Source organism: Cupressus sempervirens, chromosome 5 (assembly GCF_028749045.1).
Source record: "Cupressus sempervirens isolate cs-2001-9-10 chromosome 5, ASM2874904v1, whole genome shotgun sequence".
Lineage (NCBI taxonomy): Eukaryota > Viridiplantae > Streptophyta > Pinopsida > Cupressales > Cupressaceae > Cupressus > Cupressus sempervirens.
This window is the reverse complement of record NC_143122.1, coordinates 577,900,539-577,919,229: the sequence shown is the minus strand read 5'-3', so window position 1 is coordinate 577,919,229 and position 18,691 is coordinate 577,900,539. Positions and strand designations below refer to the sequence as shown.

General features: G+C 34.9%; 1 protein-coding gene and 1 long non-coding RNA gene across 3 annotated transcripts; one reads left to right on the top strand and one right to left on the bottom strand.

Moving 5' to 3' along the window:
- The first annotated feature begins 5,101 nt into the window (after nt 1-5,101).
- Nucleotides 5,102-18,413, top strand: LOC149557249 (uncharacterized). Its single transcript, XR_016364858.1, has 2 exons — nt 5,102-5,202; nt 17,790-18,413. It is a non-coding gene; the product is annotated as an uncharacterized LOC149557249 (long non-coding RNA).
- Nucleotides 13,095-16,598, bottom strand: LOC149557250 (uncharacterized). 2 transcript variants are annotated; one of them, XM_089831960.1, is made up of 4 exons: nt 15,123-16,598; nt 14,065-14,157; nt 13,735-13,824; nt 13,095-13,512 (listed from the first exon to the last, which is right to left on the bottom strand). In XM_089831960.1, the coding sequence occupies exons 1-4, from the start codon at nt 16,554-16,556 to the stop codon at nt 13,414-13,416; spliced, it is 1,716 nt and encodes a 571-aa protein (XP_089688086.1). In that variant the 5' UTR covers nt 16,557-16,598; the 3' UTR covers nt 13,095-13,413. The 2 variants fall into 2 exon arrangements, with proteins under 2 accessions (XP_089688086.1, XP_089688087.1); XM_089831961.1 differs by having other exon boundaries at nt 14,107-14,157.
- Nucleotides 18,414-18,691: the final 278 nt, after the last annotated feature.

The window sequence follows — 18,691 nt, the reverse complement described above, 5'->3', positions numbered from 1 at the left end:
CAAGTATTCTATAGATAGTTTTATTGATAGGTACAAGGCACATCTTGTTGCAAATGGATTTTCACAAGTGCACCGAGAGATTTGCTCTAATCTCCATGATGAATTCTATTTTCCTTGTCCTCTCTCTTGCAGCTTCTCAAGGATGGAAAGTATTTTAGATGGATATCAAATCTTCGGCTACTTAGGAATAAACTAACCCAACTCAAATGAGATATTATGGCTTCCTTATGCTCCAACATTCTCGCCAATGCATTATCCTTATTTTGTTCTGGATTATAATCTCTAATGAGAAATATAGCTCCATGAGAAAATGTCCCCATCATACTGAATCTGGCATCAATACAGGGGATTGCCATAACATCTTCTCTAGCAAAGCCTTGATTGTCAATATGCAATCCTTGAGACATACCAGATTTGTCTGAGGTGTACTCAGGTGGAGCACCCCATGTCTTGGTCATACCTAGGAAAAGGCTTGATGTGAATCTAGATCCCTAAATGGTCAAAAACAAAAATAAATAAAATTCAATAAAAATAATTTAAAGCAGCCAAAACAAACAAAAAAGAAACCTTTAACTTAATGATAAAACCATGGAATTATCAATATATTATTAGTTTTTTGTGGGTTCTTTTGTTTATTCTATGTACATTATGTTAAACATATATATTGGCAAGCAGTATTATATTTTTAGTATTTAGTCTCTTATAATTTTCGTATTTCACATGTTTTGGTACAGACATACTGTACCAATGTAAACAAATTAGTGCGGAGTCGTACCAGAGAACCATACCACAACTAGCAACTTGCTTGAAAAGGAAGATGATGTCCTAAAAAAAGAATTCAATTTCTTTCATTTTTATTTCACAGCCCCGCCAAGAAATTCATCGGGTTGTAACTTAACAGATAGGTTAATAATTGAGTTAAGCATAAGTCTGTGAGGTGATAATGGCAATGAAATTCTAGTTCCATTAAAAAATCTGAATATGATGAGAATGGTGGTAGACAAAGATTTTGATTATAAGGTGAGTTTTTACTCAAAGCTATGCTTGGGCAGCTGCTATAGAAATCTATAGGGCCGATGTTCTCATTTGAGCACATGTGGGTAATTGTCACAAATGTCCCTTTAGATTTTGAAATGTTCTCCCATAACTCTTCAAAGCCATGAAAGTTTTTGTATTAAAGATAGATTCTACCAACACACCCTTTCCCCATATGAATGCTTGACTTTTACCCTCACCACATCTTGAAGATCATGTGCCAGATTGTGCAAATGAGAATATCTTGTAGTTGCATTTTACTTGGTTTGGGAGAGTTAGCTAGCTATTTTATTTTTTGGTTGAAATTATTGTGCAAGATGGTTAAACATAAGAAATCAAAAATTATATTACGAATAATTAATAACTATTTAATTTCTTTGTTCAATATAAAATAAGAATTGTACCATGGATAATGATAATCTAACCCTTTCGAAACTATCTCTGAGAGGTTCATGAGTTGTGTCCATTATATCAACTCTGCGATCCAATTCATAGAACTGTTAATACACAGGAGTACCTCTATATACAACTTTAAGACCAATTCAATAGGAACTTCAAAACTTTCTAAATTCTTGATGTACGATTAGATGGCATCTCTTGCAAGCATTCATACAGTTCACACACTATCTAAGTTTCCAAATTTTTCATAAATTTACTCCTTTCCTTATACTTCGTCGGTGGTCGAATTTTTTTATAGAATTTCCATTTATAGGCAGACATATAAGGAAATGTTAGTTAAGTGGGGAGCTACCTTTGCATGAAAGTTTCTAAGATCCTTTCAAAAGATCCATTTCATCAAATATCGTACAACCACAATGAATCCAATTTGAGGGACTTCATGTGTAGTATGTACGATGCTGGCATAAACCATGGAGATTATTTGTATCATCTACCAGCTTCATTTGCTTGAAGGTTTAAGCCTATTCAACAAGTTGATTCCACACATAGCCTCCATGTGTTATAGCTACTTCATTGAAATGACACCCTTTGAAGCATTTTATCAAACAGTTCATGCATGTTGTCTACGAGCACAATCAGATTTGGTCAAATTCCTGATCTACTCTAATCTTCTCAAAGGTATTTCTTTTTGTTGCTTTTCAATTGCATCCTGCATTATACAAGTACAAACTATTCTTACTAACTGTCCTTTGAAGAAATAAACTACAAAAGAAACATAAAAAGCCTACTAACAACAAAATAAAGTAGGAAGGGCAGGGATCTTGGGTGGTTAGAGATGATCTCTTTCACATGGAATACTCCCCTCCCCCAAGATCAGTAGCACTTTCCACTTATAAGGGAAGATTGGCATAATGTGACATACTTTATACAGAGCACAATCTGATGCTTTTGGGTTCTATATCTAATCCAATCTTCTCATAGGCATTTCTTTGAGCTTCTTTTTATCTACATACTGAAATGCAAGCACAAACTATTGTTAGAAATGGTCCTTTTGAGGGAAACCAACTAGAAAGTAAAAATAGCAAGACTGAGTATACAAGAAAACATTATAGGAAGGGCAAAGATAATGGGTGGTTAAAGAATATCCTTTTCATCATGGAATGCTTCCCTGAAAGTACAGGAGCACTTCCACTAAAAAGGGAACACATTCATGCCCATTGTCCAGGAAGGTTGATGTGACAATAGCATACTTCCTTATACAGAATACAATCAAATTTTGGTGGGTTGCATACCCAATCTGATCTTCTCACAGGCATTAGCTTTTGCAGCTCTTTATGTTTATCCTGCATTATATAAACACACACTTTTCTTAGAAATGTTCCTTGAAGAAAATCACATTAAAATAGCTAAGACTGGGTACACAGAAAACTACTGTAGGAAGGACAAGGACACTGAGTAATTAAAGAAGATATTATTCATTGTGGAATGCTCCCCGCAAGACCAGTAGCATTTTTCTCTTAAAAGGGGGAATACATGCATCCCCACCGTGCGAAAAGATTAACATGACATACTAATTTAGACAAAACATAATCAGATAGACCACAAAATGCTATCCCTTCTGGAAAGAGGACTACTGTTAAGAAAATCCTTACATAGCAAACCGAAATGATGTTGAACTCTTATCATAATAAAAAATTGAACCACAGAAACAGACTTAGCTCATGTTGAATGTCACACTCTTTATGGATACATTTCCTTAAGAACTCTCATGACTCCTCTTTATCCCCAAAATAATCGATTCCTGCTCTCCTTTCTACTAGGACTAATCCTCTTGTATCACAATTGAACTCGTTCTTTATAAACTAAACTTGCTCTCTAAATGGAACTAACAGCACTGGATGCTAAACAAATGTAAGTAGCATTCTAGACAACAAAACTAACCCTCTGAAAAGAACTGAGCAGATCTAGTTGATCCATAACCTATAGATCAAAGGAAGCTCATTGAAAGGGTGCATATTTGCATGGCACTCGCATCTAGGGATATAAAGATGTGAATCATTGCCCACTGAGCATGGAAAGAAAATAGAACATCAGCAACAGGGTTCTTAATAATTAAAAGTAATGTTTGAGATGAACACAATATGATACTTGACATGGATAACAAAAACAATGGAGATGTATATGACACCTTGAGCATTAGTAAAATAAGTTACATTATACCATATGCAGAATCAATGGAGGAAGAACTCTTATGAGAAAATACTTCAAAATCATTGGAATGTTTCATTACCAAGAGCAATAAAGATAATAATATGAAGATAAAGCAGCTCATTAGATTCTACTGCATTAGAAAGGGAAACAGTATTAAATGTAAAATCACCTTATTTATCATCATTGTGAGACTTCCATAAAATGAGTTTTCCATATATATTTCTCCAGCTGCCATGTTTTCTTTCTTTGTGGTAGAAGAATCGCCCTTCCTCCAAACTTCCTGGTTGGGAATGTAAAATGAACTTCTTCCAATATTTGAATCGTTCTACATGATATCTTTCTTTTTGCCGGAAGAGCTGACGGTCTGTACTAGAGAATACTCATTTAGAAGCTGCACACTAGGCACGCAATTCGCCTGCAATTTCATCTGCTTTAAAGGACCTTGTTGAGCATGAGTGTTCTTTGTCTGAATTTCTTTAACATCTAGGGAAGTCCTAGGACAGGCATATGTTGTCCTTTTCTTGTACCAATTAAGCACTATTGCAGCTGCACAAAAGAACGCACCTGTAACTCCATAAAGCAGGGAACTTCTTACAGATTTAACTGGAATACTAGATGGCACTGCTCCCAAATGTTTGCTATCTTATGTAACAAGAACATTCAATACCCTCAAGTGTTTGGAATCTTCTGAAACAAGGACATCCAACATGTCCAAATGTTTGGAGTTTTCTGCAACAAGAACATCCAATACCCAATCCTTGGCTTTTTTCCCCTCTAATATCATATTTTCTATCTGTTTGGGGCTCTCCAATGCTAGAGTTTTAGACTGGCATGATTCTAGTGTGCCAAACTGCTTAAGCACTGCTAGACCATGGGTTTCATCTTTGTCAATCACCATGCTGAACTTCTCTATATTTTCATTGATTGGCGGGCTATGTTCAACTAAATCCTTGTTAATGAAAAAGCCCAATTCATTGCCATATTTATTCATTGACAGGTCCAAGTCCTCTTCTACTATTTCACTCATTGGCAGACTGAATCCATCTGCATATTCATTGAAAGCTTGCAAATTAAGACCAGCATAATACTTGCTGGAATGCCATGCAGATATACAGAAAATAAACACAAAGAGGACCACCACTAAAATCAGAATCTTATTTTTGAAACAAGAAGATCTATGACTTCTTTCAATTCCTTCGTATGTATCCTCGAGGCCTTCATCATCGTCCATTCTGCTTGGCCGATAGCGCAAGAATTGTGGCCTAGGAAACATATACGTAGATTTATCCAGCGGGTCATAACGTCGGAGGTCTCGGTCTCCTCCCAAACTGCCAAAATCATTAACATCTTTATTATTATCTATGGATAACATGTTTGTTATTTTTTCTAATCTCCTCTGCAACTCCTCCAAAGAAAGAGGTTCCAACGTTGCCAATGTATCCGCATCCTTAGTGATTAGTAATGGATTTGATCGAAAGACCGGCTGTCAACAATCAAGTCAGTGATGATGGAGTTAAGGGCCACCTCATTTCTCAATCGCATGCCATTCATAATCTTGTAAGATCATTTCACCTTAGCTTCTCATATTTGGGGTTTTAGGTTTTTCCTCCCTTTTCTTTCCACTTTATTAATCTCATAATAAATATGCTCATGTAAGATCATGGCCTTAGCCTCTCAGATTTGGTGTTTTTGGGTATTTCAGTTTTAATGTTCTAGAATTTCACAATTTTGGTTGTATGGATTTGGAGTTATTTTCCCTATTTGCGAGATTTTTGAAGATGCAGACAGAACAGAAGAATGAATGTGTCAGTTCTATTTTTGAGAGATCAATTGAGTGAGGATCTTCTAAATTTTTAGATTACATATTCTCTGTCAGAGATGGTTTGTGGGAATCTTGTGGATTCAGATAGAGTACCAACTTTGTTTTTGAGAGATTATTTGAAGGAGGACTTTTTAAATTTTCAAATACATATTTTCTGTCAGGTGGGTTGTGTGGAATTTTTTAGGATTGAGACAGACTCTCAATATTTCAGGACAGGAATGAATGAGTCAACTTTATGAGAATAATGAATTTGTCAACTGTATTGGGTTTTCAAGACAGCGATGAATGAGTCAAAATGAATTTGTCAACTGTATGGGATTTTTGAGGATTGAGATAGATGAAGGATTTATCAACTTCATTTTTTAGAGGGGAATGAATTTGTCAATTTTTTTTATTCAGGGGAATGAATTTGTTCACTTTTACAAAAATGAAATTGTCAACTTTATTTTTGGGAGATCAATTGAATAAGGTTATGTTTGCTCCAGATACATCTAATCTATCAAGAATGCTTGTGAGATTATTGAGAATTGAGACAGACTATCATATTTTAAGATAGTAAAAAAATTTCAACTCTGTTATCCCGAGGACAACTGAATAAGGATTGTTGTTATTTGCAGATGCACATTCTCAATTTTTGCAAACTAATTGTTTATGTTAGGATCAAAAGGACTAGACATTATAAATATGTTTAGACACAATATCAAAATAATCAAGCTTGGTATTTCTACCTATCTTCTCCTTCTCCATTCCACTGGTTGAAAAATCTAGGAGGCCGAGGCATGCAGGAAAGTATATGCCCATAGAAAAACGCGTATTACAGATCTTTCTCACACTTGATTGAGATTTTTTTATATTGATTTTGTCTTTTTATTTTTGTTTTATATAGACAGCCAGAAAGTTCAAAGGACTATTGGCTTATTGCAGATTTCTTGATAACTAATTGAATTTGTCTTTTTATTTCTGTTTTATTTAGAAAACCAGTAAGTACTATGGCTTATTGTATAGACTTGATAGTCCTATTATCTTTTGGGTTAATTGTAGACAGCATTAATAAGTTCTATTCGGCTCAGTAAGTTGGGAAATATTGAATTTATAGTTTTCTATTGATCTCTCTTGCTTTCTCATTGTAGTTGGGTGTTGCTGAATTTCTTTCTTTCTTACAGTCGGATAATGCTAAATTTGCTTTTAATTGTTGTGGAAGATAACTTTTCCCTTTTCAATTTTTTTTATTTTTTCCTTCTCAATATGGTTGGATAATGTTGAATTTCTTGATTTCTGTTGATTGATGTTGAATTTTCTGTTTTCCATTGCAGAAGAGGACTTGGCTGGATAAATACTTGAGCTGCTGCATAAGTGCTGCCTGAGGGCAGTATATTTCTTGATCATTCAAGTATTCATCTATTGGGGATCAAGGTTGAAAATCATCAGCCTGATTATATGACACTGTAAAATTCCAAATCTGGGGCTTGCAGGGTATTCCATATGGGAAATTTTATTTTTGGGTGATGAAGAATGGATTGAACTTATTTGTAAAATTTTGGAGTTCTCCACACACTACGCTGTGCTTTAAAAAGAAAATTTCTGTTTGGGTTTTGTGCTTTGTACCAGATGCATTTTCTAACATTACATAATTCCATAAAAGGAACTCTTCTCTGTTATAAAATCCATTCTTTGTTTTCAAGATCAAGTAAGATAATTTACTTTGCACTCGAAGACAAACCAATTGAAATCTATATATCTAGGAACTTGTATGTGGTATAAACTTCATTCTTTCTTTTCAAGATCAAGCAAGATAATTTACCTTGCACTCGACACAAAACAAATGAGATCTTATTGTTCCAAGAAGACTTTTTTTGAAAGTGTGAGTAGAGGATAAAAAGAATAGGAAAACCATTAAATACTGAATGGATCATAAACCACATTTCAAAGATCTAATATTGTTAAAGCATAACATTCGCTTCTGTATGGAAAACAAGGAAAATGGATTCTTTCAAGAAATATGATAGGAGGAATTTGATAGGGTAAGCTGCAGAAGACTAAACAAAAATTACTCACACGGTGACATAATAAAGAAAAAGACCAACGTAATCAACTTTCAGCCTTAATCATGATCATATAACTAGCTAATATATACTCTATATGTAAAATACGCCGAGATGCATCGAGGCGTTGAATTTTTTTAAAAGGTTGGACGACCATCAAAGAAATCTCAGTCATTCAACTATCATAAAGAAAATGCAAAAATTTATTCACGTCTTGGGCCCGGGTGAGAGATGTCCACGTCATAGCAGCTTCCATCGAAGTGTTTCGTCGGTTCCCCATTCCATGAAGAGCAAGTTTGCTCCTGCTTCTACTCCATTCTTTCTTAGGCATCAGTTTTTTCTCACTCACAGTGCTCTGTAAAACCCTCCATCTTTTGCTGAAGCTGATCTCAATCTGAGGCCCTACCATTGGCAAAGATGGCTATGAAGAATTAACCCTACCAGAGTCAAATGTGGAGAGCATGAAAAGAAAGATCGCGAAGAGAAAGATTGGAGCACAAATTGAGATTGTGGATTTCACACTCTTGGAGAGGCTGCATCTGGATGCTTTCTCATCAAAGAAGAACAAGAGCCTCAAAACATCTCTAGTTCCAATGCTGCTTGATCTCTCTAACATGGCATAAGAAGATCTCTTTCTTGTAGCCCAACTCATTGCACAAGGATGAATTATTTGGGCAAAAAGAAAAAGAATGGAAAGAAAGCCGATTTCGATCACATAATGAGAACTCTATTGCAAAGATGTGATGAGAGGAGTAGAGGAAGAAGAGTAAATGGCCACTAATTAAGTGGGAACATAGCTATAGAGAGTCACAATTAGTCTAACAAATCAATATTTTTTGAGGCTTGAAGCATGAAACTGTAACACGTGATCTAGGATAGAATTTTGTGCTCAACTCAAATTTTTGTGCTCAACTCAAATGTGGTAGGTGAAAAGATGTATGATTGTGTGTAGAAAACTCCATATGAAACTCCACTCTTGATTCTCCTGTTTCCACTCTCATTCAAAACTTCAATCTTCTATTATTCCATGAGACCTTCATAGTTCATGGCCTGCATCGAGATTTTGTTGATTGCTTTGTTCATTCTGCTAGAATGTTCAAAATAAGTTTCTTTTCCAAGGCCTTCCATCCCAACAAAACTTTGTATCGATGAAGTTAGTGAATCCAATTGAGTGAACCTACCAGAGATGCTTTTGCTTGAGTTGAAAAGCCTCATTTACATAAACAGAAACAATCACAACATCAAATAGTGCTTGTAGCATTTTAGATTCAAATCTCCAAGAAAGCCCTGATTCCAATTGCTAGATTAATCTTTTGTTGTTGAGGATCATAGACGTGAATGCAAGTTAAAGATGAAATCCATGTCTCTTCATTATTATTCTCCACAAATATAAATTCTTATTCGATACAAATTTCATAATATAGATGAGCATCCATCAATGTCGTCTTCTCTACCCCGCTCTCCCCCATCAAACATGTCAGCACACCTAGCCTGAATGTCCTCATGCTCACATCACGTAGTGACTAAAGTTAGTTTCATGTGAATCCTTGCTGTTCCAATTCCTACACAATTTCAATTACCATTACTAGGATGTCCTGAAAAAAAGAATCACTCAAGTATTGATAATGGTTAATGGTTATTTTCGCATAAAGAATTGGGTGGGAGTGGGCATGTGAGCATACCTCGGGCATGTTGACGAAGTAATCGACTTTGTGGAAGGCCATGGAGAGAGGTTGGAGGGGAAAAACCATTTCTTTCTTGCTAGCCTCATGGGCACTCCTTTCATTTTCACATTAATGTAAATCCTTTGAATTATTAGGTCCTCCCGAGATTCTCTTGTTCACAACCACCCGCACAAGTATATTGGGTGAGAGATTAGGAAGCCTGGATTTCATGTTTATTAGCTTTGAACAACTCTCAAAAGAGAATTGATGAGAGCATAAAGTTCCTATATTTTAGGCGTTTGATTGAATCGATTCTGCTGGCTGTGAAGATCTCCACTATGCAAATCTTTTGAACATCTCTCAGATCGAAGACTCTGCTGCATTAGTTTGAGGTGAATTTTAATTAGATTTTATAGGTAGTTGTATGAATATTTATATTTAACATAACCGCCCAAATCAGACAATGACTCGGTGTTTTTAGAAATTATAAAACAATCTCACTCTGTGTTTGATTGCATTTATAAACCTGCATGCTTTGAACTTTAAGATTGAGAGACTGAAATATAGAATGGAGAAGCTCAATGTAAGACAACTACCATTAATTTTTGTTTACTTTAAACTTTGAACTCAGCCAAATCTACGCATAAAATTGTCTTGTGAAATGTATATTCTAAAAAATGTTTAAATTCAGCTGGAAGATGAAGAATATTTGAATAAATTTAGCCATGAAATGAGGAATATTTGACTATTTCAGATTTGGAAATCCACTTGTTCTAAAATTTAAGGTAGATAGTGGATCCGAGAGTTTAATAAATATCATCAATTTCTATTACCATATGCTTTTTCAATACTTTGAAAAGAGATAGAGGAAGGGCAGACTTAGAAAATAGTTAGGAATCCTACATGTATATGGTAGAAAATAATTTTGTTTTGTTTTTATTGATCTTAGATTTTTGAACTTTGTGGTAAGAGATAGAAAAGGATAGATACATAAAGGGAGAAACTAAAGGTACTAGGATAGAGATGGAGAGATAGAAATGGAGTGAAGTGGGAAGGGAGAGAGGGAAGATAGGAGAGATACTGAATGCGACTGATACTAATATAGAGATAAAGAGAGAAATAGACGGAGATGAGAAGACCAAGAGATATTTCAAAGAAGAGAGAGAGGTGGAGAGAAAGGGAGAGATATGTCGAGATAGGGAGAGGCGTAGAGGGAAGAAAAAGAGAGAGACGTATATGTAATTGGAGATTGAGAAGCAAATGGATATAAAGAGGAGAAGGAAATATAGAGGGAGAGAATGGAGATGGAAGATATTAACATATAAAGAAGAGAAAATGAGTAAGCAATCTATATAAAGATAAAGATAGAGGCCCAAAAATATATTTAGAGACCGAGGTAGAGATGGGGAAATATATAGGGATAGAGAGTCATGGAAAGATAATAAGGTAAACATATACATATCTAGATAGATATAGAGATAGAGGGAGGATATAGAGAGAGATGGGGGAAGAAATATGGAGATGTGAATATTTAAAGGTATATGAAGGGGGTGATGGAGAGATGAACATAGAGTGAGAGGATGAGAGAAAAATAGATAGAGAGATAAAGATCGATCAAAAGGTACAGATAGAAAGAAATCAGAAGAGATAATGTCAAAGAGCGTATAGAAAGAGATATAAATGGTGAGATAGACTAATAGAGAAATGAATAGATAAAAAGAGGATGAGGGGGAGAGAAAAACAATAAGACAAATACTTAGATAACCTTCCATAATTCTGCGGCGTACCTATTGCACACCAAGGTGCGATTGCTAGTTTACATAACAAAGACTATTAAAATCTTAAGATTCATGTTATTCATGAGTGACTCTTTTTCCTTTGAAAACTAAATCTACTACGGTTCCGAAAGTAAACTTATTAAAACTTTATATTGTTGGGCAGATGGGGGTAGCCAAATTATATAAAGCGGATTGAAAAACAAAACTGCCCCTCGCCCCTGGTAAGCTATGGGTTTTAGTTTGATGTTTATTAGATGGTGATGCACTCATCATCTCCTATCGTATTTTGCACATGTAAAATCATAATTGACTTCAAAGCCTCCACCAAATCAATACATAAGAAAATCCCAATTTTTCTATTTTCTATTTTCTATTCTACCGTCACATGCTAATTACTGAGTCAGATCTGGCCTACTTACAATTCAAATCTATGCGCGTTTACGTGTTCTTTTCCGTGAAAGTTAAGTCGATGTCAAATTAAAGTCATTATCGACGTATAGAAATATGGACTTTATTCTATTGTTTTTATGAGCCACTTCAATTACATCATCAACCCAAGTTATTCCGACATTTGCCAAATACCCGAAGTAAGATAAGCGAAGAGGAGATGCAGTGGAATCTATGACGTGTTCAGTGGATGTGATGTTATTAAAGGCATCCCTTCATTGATGATTTCCGTAACTTTTTGATTTCAGATTGATAACTAGAAGGTGAAGGACACTTCTTTTCTAGTTAGGGTAATGAATTAACTAGATAAATAAATCACTTCTGGAGCTAATATGGATTTGAGCTAATTTTATTTATTCATCAATATGATCTTGTGGATAGTGGGTCATTAGAATTGTCATATCATATAACAAATAGATATATGTATGTAGAAGAGTGATTAAAATTTTATATACACTCTGAAAAATCTTTTAGATTACAAGAGTTGAACATTATATTTCTAAGTTTGAAAGATTTTAACACAATAGGAAGCACACAACATATGTCTACGACGATAGACTCTAGAATTATCCCCTAATTCATATCTTACAATTGTTCTAATAAATGTTAATCTTAGATTTTGATTGTTCATATTTGCAGGGTCAAAAAGTAATATTATACATCTACAATTATGTATTTAAAGACATTATCTTAAAGCATTAATGTACAATCATCACAATTGATTGATAAATAATATTATTCAAGAAATAATCGAAATGCTTTATCGGTATCTCAACTATTCTCTATTTAAATCAAGAAATAAAACTATCAGTTAGAAATCAAATAATGTGTTGTTAAAAGAATACCCTAAGTACGTTCTTTAATAATCAAATATCAAGTTGCTTATGCACAGGCAACTTAGCAACACTTATTCACATATTACATTCACCTAGTTTAACATATTTTCTTTTATTGTCAATTCAATCTTAAGGTAGCTTGATAACATCGCATAATGCATTAAACTTTGAATATTTCATTAAAAAATCTGGAGAATGGTGGTAGACAAAGATTTTGATTATAAGGTAAGATTTTATTCAAAGCTATGCTTGGGCAGCTACTATAGAAATCAATAGGGTCGATGTTCTCATTTGAGCAAATGTGGGTAATTGTCACAAATGTCCCTCTAGATTCTACCAGCACACCTTTTCCCCATTATGAATGCTTGACTATTACCCTCACCACATCTTGAAGATCATGTGCCAGATTGTGCAAATGAGAATATCTTGTAGTTGCATTTTACTTGGTTTGGGAGAGTTATCTAGCTGTTTTATTTTTCGGTTGAAATTATTGTGCAAGATGGTTAAACATAAGAAATGAAAAAATATATTAGGAATTATTAATAACTATTTAATTGCTTTGTTCAATATAAAATAAGAATTGTACCACGGATAATGATAATCTACCCCTTTCAAAAGTATCTCTGAGAGGTTCATGAGTTGTGTCCATTATATCAACTCTGTGATCCAATTCATAGAACTGTTAATACACAGGAGTACCTCTATATACAACTTTAATACCAATTCGATAGGAACTTCAAAACTTTCTAAATTCTTGATGTGTGATTAGATGACATCTCTTGCAAGCATTCATATAGTTCACAAGCTATCTAAGTTTCCAATTTTTTCATAAATTTACACCATTCCTTATACTTTGTCGGTTGTTGAATTTTTTTTATAGAATTTCCATTTATAGGCAGACATATAAGGAAATGTTAGTTAAGTGGGGAACTACCTTCGCATGAAAGTTTGTAAGATCCATTTCATCAAATATCGTACAACCACAATGAATCCAATTTGAGGGACTTCATGTGTAGTACGTACGATGCTGGCATAAACCATGGAGATTATTTGTATTGTCTACCAACTTCATTTGCTTGAAGGTTTAAGCCTATTCAACAAATTAGTTCTGCACATAACCTACAAGTGTTATAGCTACTTTATTGAAATGACACCCTTTGAGGCATTATATCAAACAGTTCATGCATGTTGTCTACGAGCACAATCAGCTTTGGTCAAATTCCTGATCCGCTCTGATCTTCTCAAAGGTTTTTCTTTTTGTTGCTTTTTATCTGCATCCTGCATTATACAAATACAAACTATTCTTACTAAATGTCCTTTGAAGAAATAAACTATCAAAGAAACATAGAAAGCCTAGTAACAACAAAATAGAGCAGGAAGGGCAAGGATCCTAAGTCGTTAGAGATGATCTCGTTCACATGGAATACTCCCCTCCCCCAAGATCAGTAGCACTTTCCACTTATAAGGGAATATGCTTATTGTGTAGGAAGATTGACATACTTTATAGAGAGCACAATCTGACACTTTTGGGTTTTGTATCCGATCCAATCTTCTCACAGGCATTTCTTTGAGCTTCTTTTTATCTACATCCTGAAATGTGCAACCACAATCTATTGTTAGAAATTGTCCTTTTGAGGGAAATCAACTAGAAAGTAAAAATAGCAAGACTGAGTATACAAGAAAACATTGTAGGAAGGGCAAAGATCATGGGTGGTTAGAGAAGATCCTTTTCATCATGGAATGCTTCCCTGAAAGTATAGGAGCACTTCCACTAAAAAGGGAACACATTCATGCCCATTGTGCAAGAAGGATGATGTGACAATGGCATACTTCCTTATACAGAATACAATCAGATTTTGGTGGGTTGCATACCCAATCTGATCTTCTCACAGGTATTAGCTTTTGCTGCTCTTTATGTTTATCCTGCATTATACAAACACACACTTTTCTTAGAAATGTTCCTTGAAGAAAATTACATGAAAATAGATAAGACTGGGTACACAGAAAACTAATGTAGGAAGGACGAGGATACTGAGTAGTTAAAGAAGATATTATTCATTGTGGAATGCTCCCCGCAAGATCAGTAGCATTTTATTCTTAAAAGGGGGAAAATGTTGACATGACATACTAATTTAGACAAAACATAATCAGATAGACAACAAAATGCTATCCCTTCTGGAAAGAGGACTACTGTTAACAAAATCCTTACACAGCAAACCAGAAATGATGTAGAAATCTTATCATAATAAAAATCTGAACCATAGAAATAGACTTAGCTCATGTAGAATGTCAGACTCTTTATGGATCATACATTTCCTTAAGAACTCTCATGACTCCTCTTTATCCCCAAAAAAATCAGTTCCTGCTCTCCTTTCTACTAGGACTAATCCTCTTGTATCGCAATTGAACTCATTCTCTATAAACTGAACTTGCTCTCTAAATGGAACTAACAGCACTGGATGCTAGTTAAATGTAACTATCGTTCTAGATAACAAAACTAACCCTCTGAAAAGAACTGAATCGGTAACAACTGAATCACTTGGTTGTCACTGTATGGCATACTATCATTGCCCATTGAGCATGGAAAGAAAATAGAACATCGGCAACAGGATTCTTAATAATTAAAAGTAATGTTTGAGATGACAACAATATGATACTTGACAAGGATAACAAAAATAATGGAGATGTATATGACACCTTGAGCATTAGTAAAATAAGTTACATTATACCATATGCAGAATCAGTGGAGGAAGAACTCTTATGAGAAAATACTTCAAAATCATTGAAATGTTTCATTGCCAAGAGCAATAAAGATAATAATATGAAGATAAAGCAGCTCATTAGATTCTACTGCATTAGAAAGGGAAACAGTATTAATGTAAAATCACCTTATTTATCATCATTGTGAGACTTCCATAAAACGAATTTTCCAAATAAATTTCTCCAGCTGCCATGTTTTCTTGGTTTGTGGTTGAAGTTGAATCGCCCTTCCTCCGAACTTCCTGGTTGGGAATGTAAAATGAACTTCTTCCAATATTTGAATCGTTCCACATGATATCTTTCTTTTTGCCGGAAGAGCTGACCGTCTGTGGAGAATACTCATTTAGAAGCTGCACATTAGGCACACAAGAATCCTTCGCCTGCAATGACAACATCTGCTTTAAAGGACCTTGTTGAGCACGAGTGTTCTTTGTCTGAATTTCTTTAACAACTTCTAGGGAAGTCCTAGGACAGGCATATGTTGTCTTTTTCTTGTACCAATTAAGCACTATTGCAGCTGCACAAATGAATGCACCTGTAACTCCACAAAGCAGGGGACTTCTTACAGATTTCACTGGAATACTAGATAACACTGCTCCCAAATGTTTGCAATCTTCTGTAACAAGAACATCCAATACCCTCAAGTGTTTGGAATCTTCTGAAACAAGGACATCCAACATGTCCAAATGTTTGTAGTTTTCTGCAACAAAAACATCCAATACCCAATCCTTGGCCTTTTTTCCCTCTAACATCATAGTTTCTATCTGTTTGGGGCTCTCCAACGCTAGAGTTTTAGACTGGCATGATTCTAGTGTGCCAAACTGCTTAAGCACTGCTAGACCATGGGTTTCATCTTCGTCAATCGCCATGCTGAACTTCTCTATATTTTCATTGATTGGCAGACTATGTTCAACTAAATCCTTGTTAATGAAAAAGCCCAATTCATTGCCATATTTATTCATTGACAGGTCCAAGTCCTCTTCTACTATTTCACTCATTGGCAGACCGAATCCATCTGCATATTCATTGAAAGCTTGCAAATTAAGACCAGCATAATACTTGCTGGAATGCCATGCAGATATACAGAAAATAAGCACAAAGAGCACCGCCACTAAAATCAGAATCTTATTTTTGAAACAAGAAGACCTATGACTTCTTTCCATTCCTCCGTATGTATTCTCGAGGCCTTCATCATCGTCCATTCTGCCTGGCCGATAGCGCAAGAATTGTGGCCTAGGAAACGTATACGTAGATTTATCCAGTGGGTCATAACATCGGAGGTCTTGGTCTCCTCCCAAACTCCCAAAATCAGAAACATCTTTATTATTATCTATGGATAACATGTTTATTATTTTTTCTAATCTCCTCTGCAACTCCTCCGAAGACAGGGGTTCCAACGTTGCCAATGTATCCGCGTCCTCCTTTGAATTGGGTGTTGAGAAGCTCTCCTTAGCCATTCTTCCCAGTTGGACAACGATGCAAAGAAGCAGGAACGCACACAGAGAGGGAAAAAAAAGAGCAGCAATGCAAATACAACAACAATGCACAAACAGAGCAACCATGCACGGAGACAAAAACAAAAAACAGAACAACTATATAACAATGCGAAATGACAAGAGGCAGTTGAACGGTCATATTTCGAAATACCTGAAACTGCGCGCGTATGAGATCCGTCAGTCTGTCACACGGCGACATCAACGGCAACCCTCCCAATTATTCTGCCTAAAAACAATTTTAGGTCACCATTGAAAACGATTTTATAGAAGATTTGTAAATCTTCTCCGAACATTCTATAGAAATGATTTTTCCTAAATTTTTCATTTAGTAAATCTGCCTCCAAAATCTTCCGGTTAAGAAGTCGTCTGTAAGTCTTATCTAAATCTTTCATTTAGAAATTGCCTGAAAATCTTCCATTAAAAGTCGCCGAAAATCTTTGATGAATTGTCTGAAAATCTTTCATTTAGTAATTTCCTGAAAATGTTCCATTTGAAAGTCATCTATAAATCTTCTTCTGAGCTGTCCAAAAATCTATCATTCAGAAAATGTCTGAAGATCTTCCAGTTAACAAGGGTCATTTAAGGGTTGTCCAAAATTTCAGTTGGAAATTGATTGAAAATAATCGTCTTTAAATACAAGTAATGTCATTTGTCGTCAATGCTCTTTAGTCAGGGTAGAGCGCATTTATTCTTCATTGGCCTCTGCGCCATTATTGCTAGCTGCACAGTTTCCCATGTTTTAAAAATATTTTCCCCAATTGTCCATGAAAGACCACATTATAAGACCATGCCTGACAACGTTATAAATTTGAGTGATTGTATGTAATCCCACTGTAATTTATTTTTCACTATTTTTGATGATAATAACATCTGTGGCCCAAAAAATGAGAAGGATAATCGAAACAGATTTTGAGAGCCCATGGATATTCCACTGCTAGTCATAGAAGCGTTGGAATGGTAGATGACAATGTGATAGTGACTCATGGGCTGGATATAATAATGGACGGTTTAATATGGATAACAAATCTTTTTTTCCCAAAAGCTATGAAAATTTATACCACAGAGAAATTTATTCTTAAACACGTTTGATGGGCAAGCAAGTGACAAATACAAGTAATGTCATTTTTTATGGTTTCCCGCGATTGTCTATTGTAGCTTTTATTCAACTAACAATCTCTAAATCATTGATTACATTTGTGATCTAAGATATTAGTGTACATATGTGCGTATAAATACAAGATACATAAGGGCTTTGAAGTTTGATTTATATTCTCAAGTTGTTTTTATTTACATGTGTAGGCAGTTGGCAGATGAAGCATCCAAGCCAGTGGCAGGGGAGAGGCAAGTCCATTTTATTTACTTATGTCATCTATTTCTTCCATAGAAGCATGAACAATACAACCATATGACTTTCTTCCCCTTTTGTCAGGTATTCATAGAGGACCTTTCAATGATATGCCGCTATTGTATTTCTACGATGCAAGATTTTTCACTCCTTTCCTATTTGTTTTTGGTTTCCATGAAGTTCTCTCCCAAAACTATCTTTTCTTTTTCCATTGGCTCAAGCGATTTTTCCGGGCAGTCTTTTTAACTTCTGCTCAAAAAAATTGACAAGAAATTGGGCTTAGGATTGTGGCAAGTGGTTTTATATGTCTTCCATGCAACTCTTACAAGGTAGTTGTTATAGGTGTCATCCATTGTTCCTACTACAAGGCAGCTCCTCTAGAAGATAAATGTTCAACAAAATGTTACAAATAGCTCCTTAAAGAACTAAGTGTCGTCCATGTTCCACTTCTTCTAGAGAACATTCTAATCTTTCAACTTTTTCAGCATATTAAAAAGTCCATCTGAATTGGAAAAGAATTTCTCCAGAGAACACTTTTACCATTGTAGAACGAGTAATTGAATCCTTAATTTTTTTCATATAGTTCTTTTCATGCAAAAATAGGTGAGCTCTCTTTTTAAAAGTTTTAAACTCAATCATTATTAGAGTGAAACTTTTGTTCTTTAAAAAAATGTGAACCTCATTTCCTCGTGCAATATTAAAATTTAAAACCTCACTTTCTAAACAAAAATTTAAAACATTCACTAGAGTGAACCTTCTATTTTCAAACAAAATTTTAAATCTCAATATCACATTCAAAATGTTTAAACTCAAACATTATTAGACCTCACTTTCAAAAGGTTTAAACTCAATCATT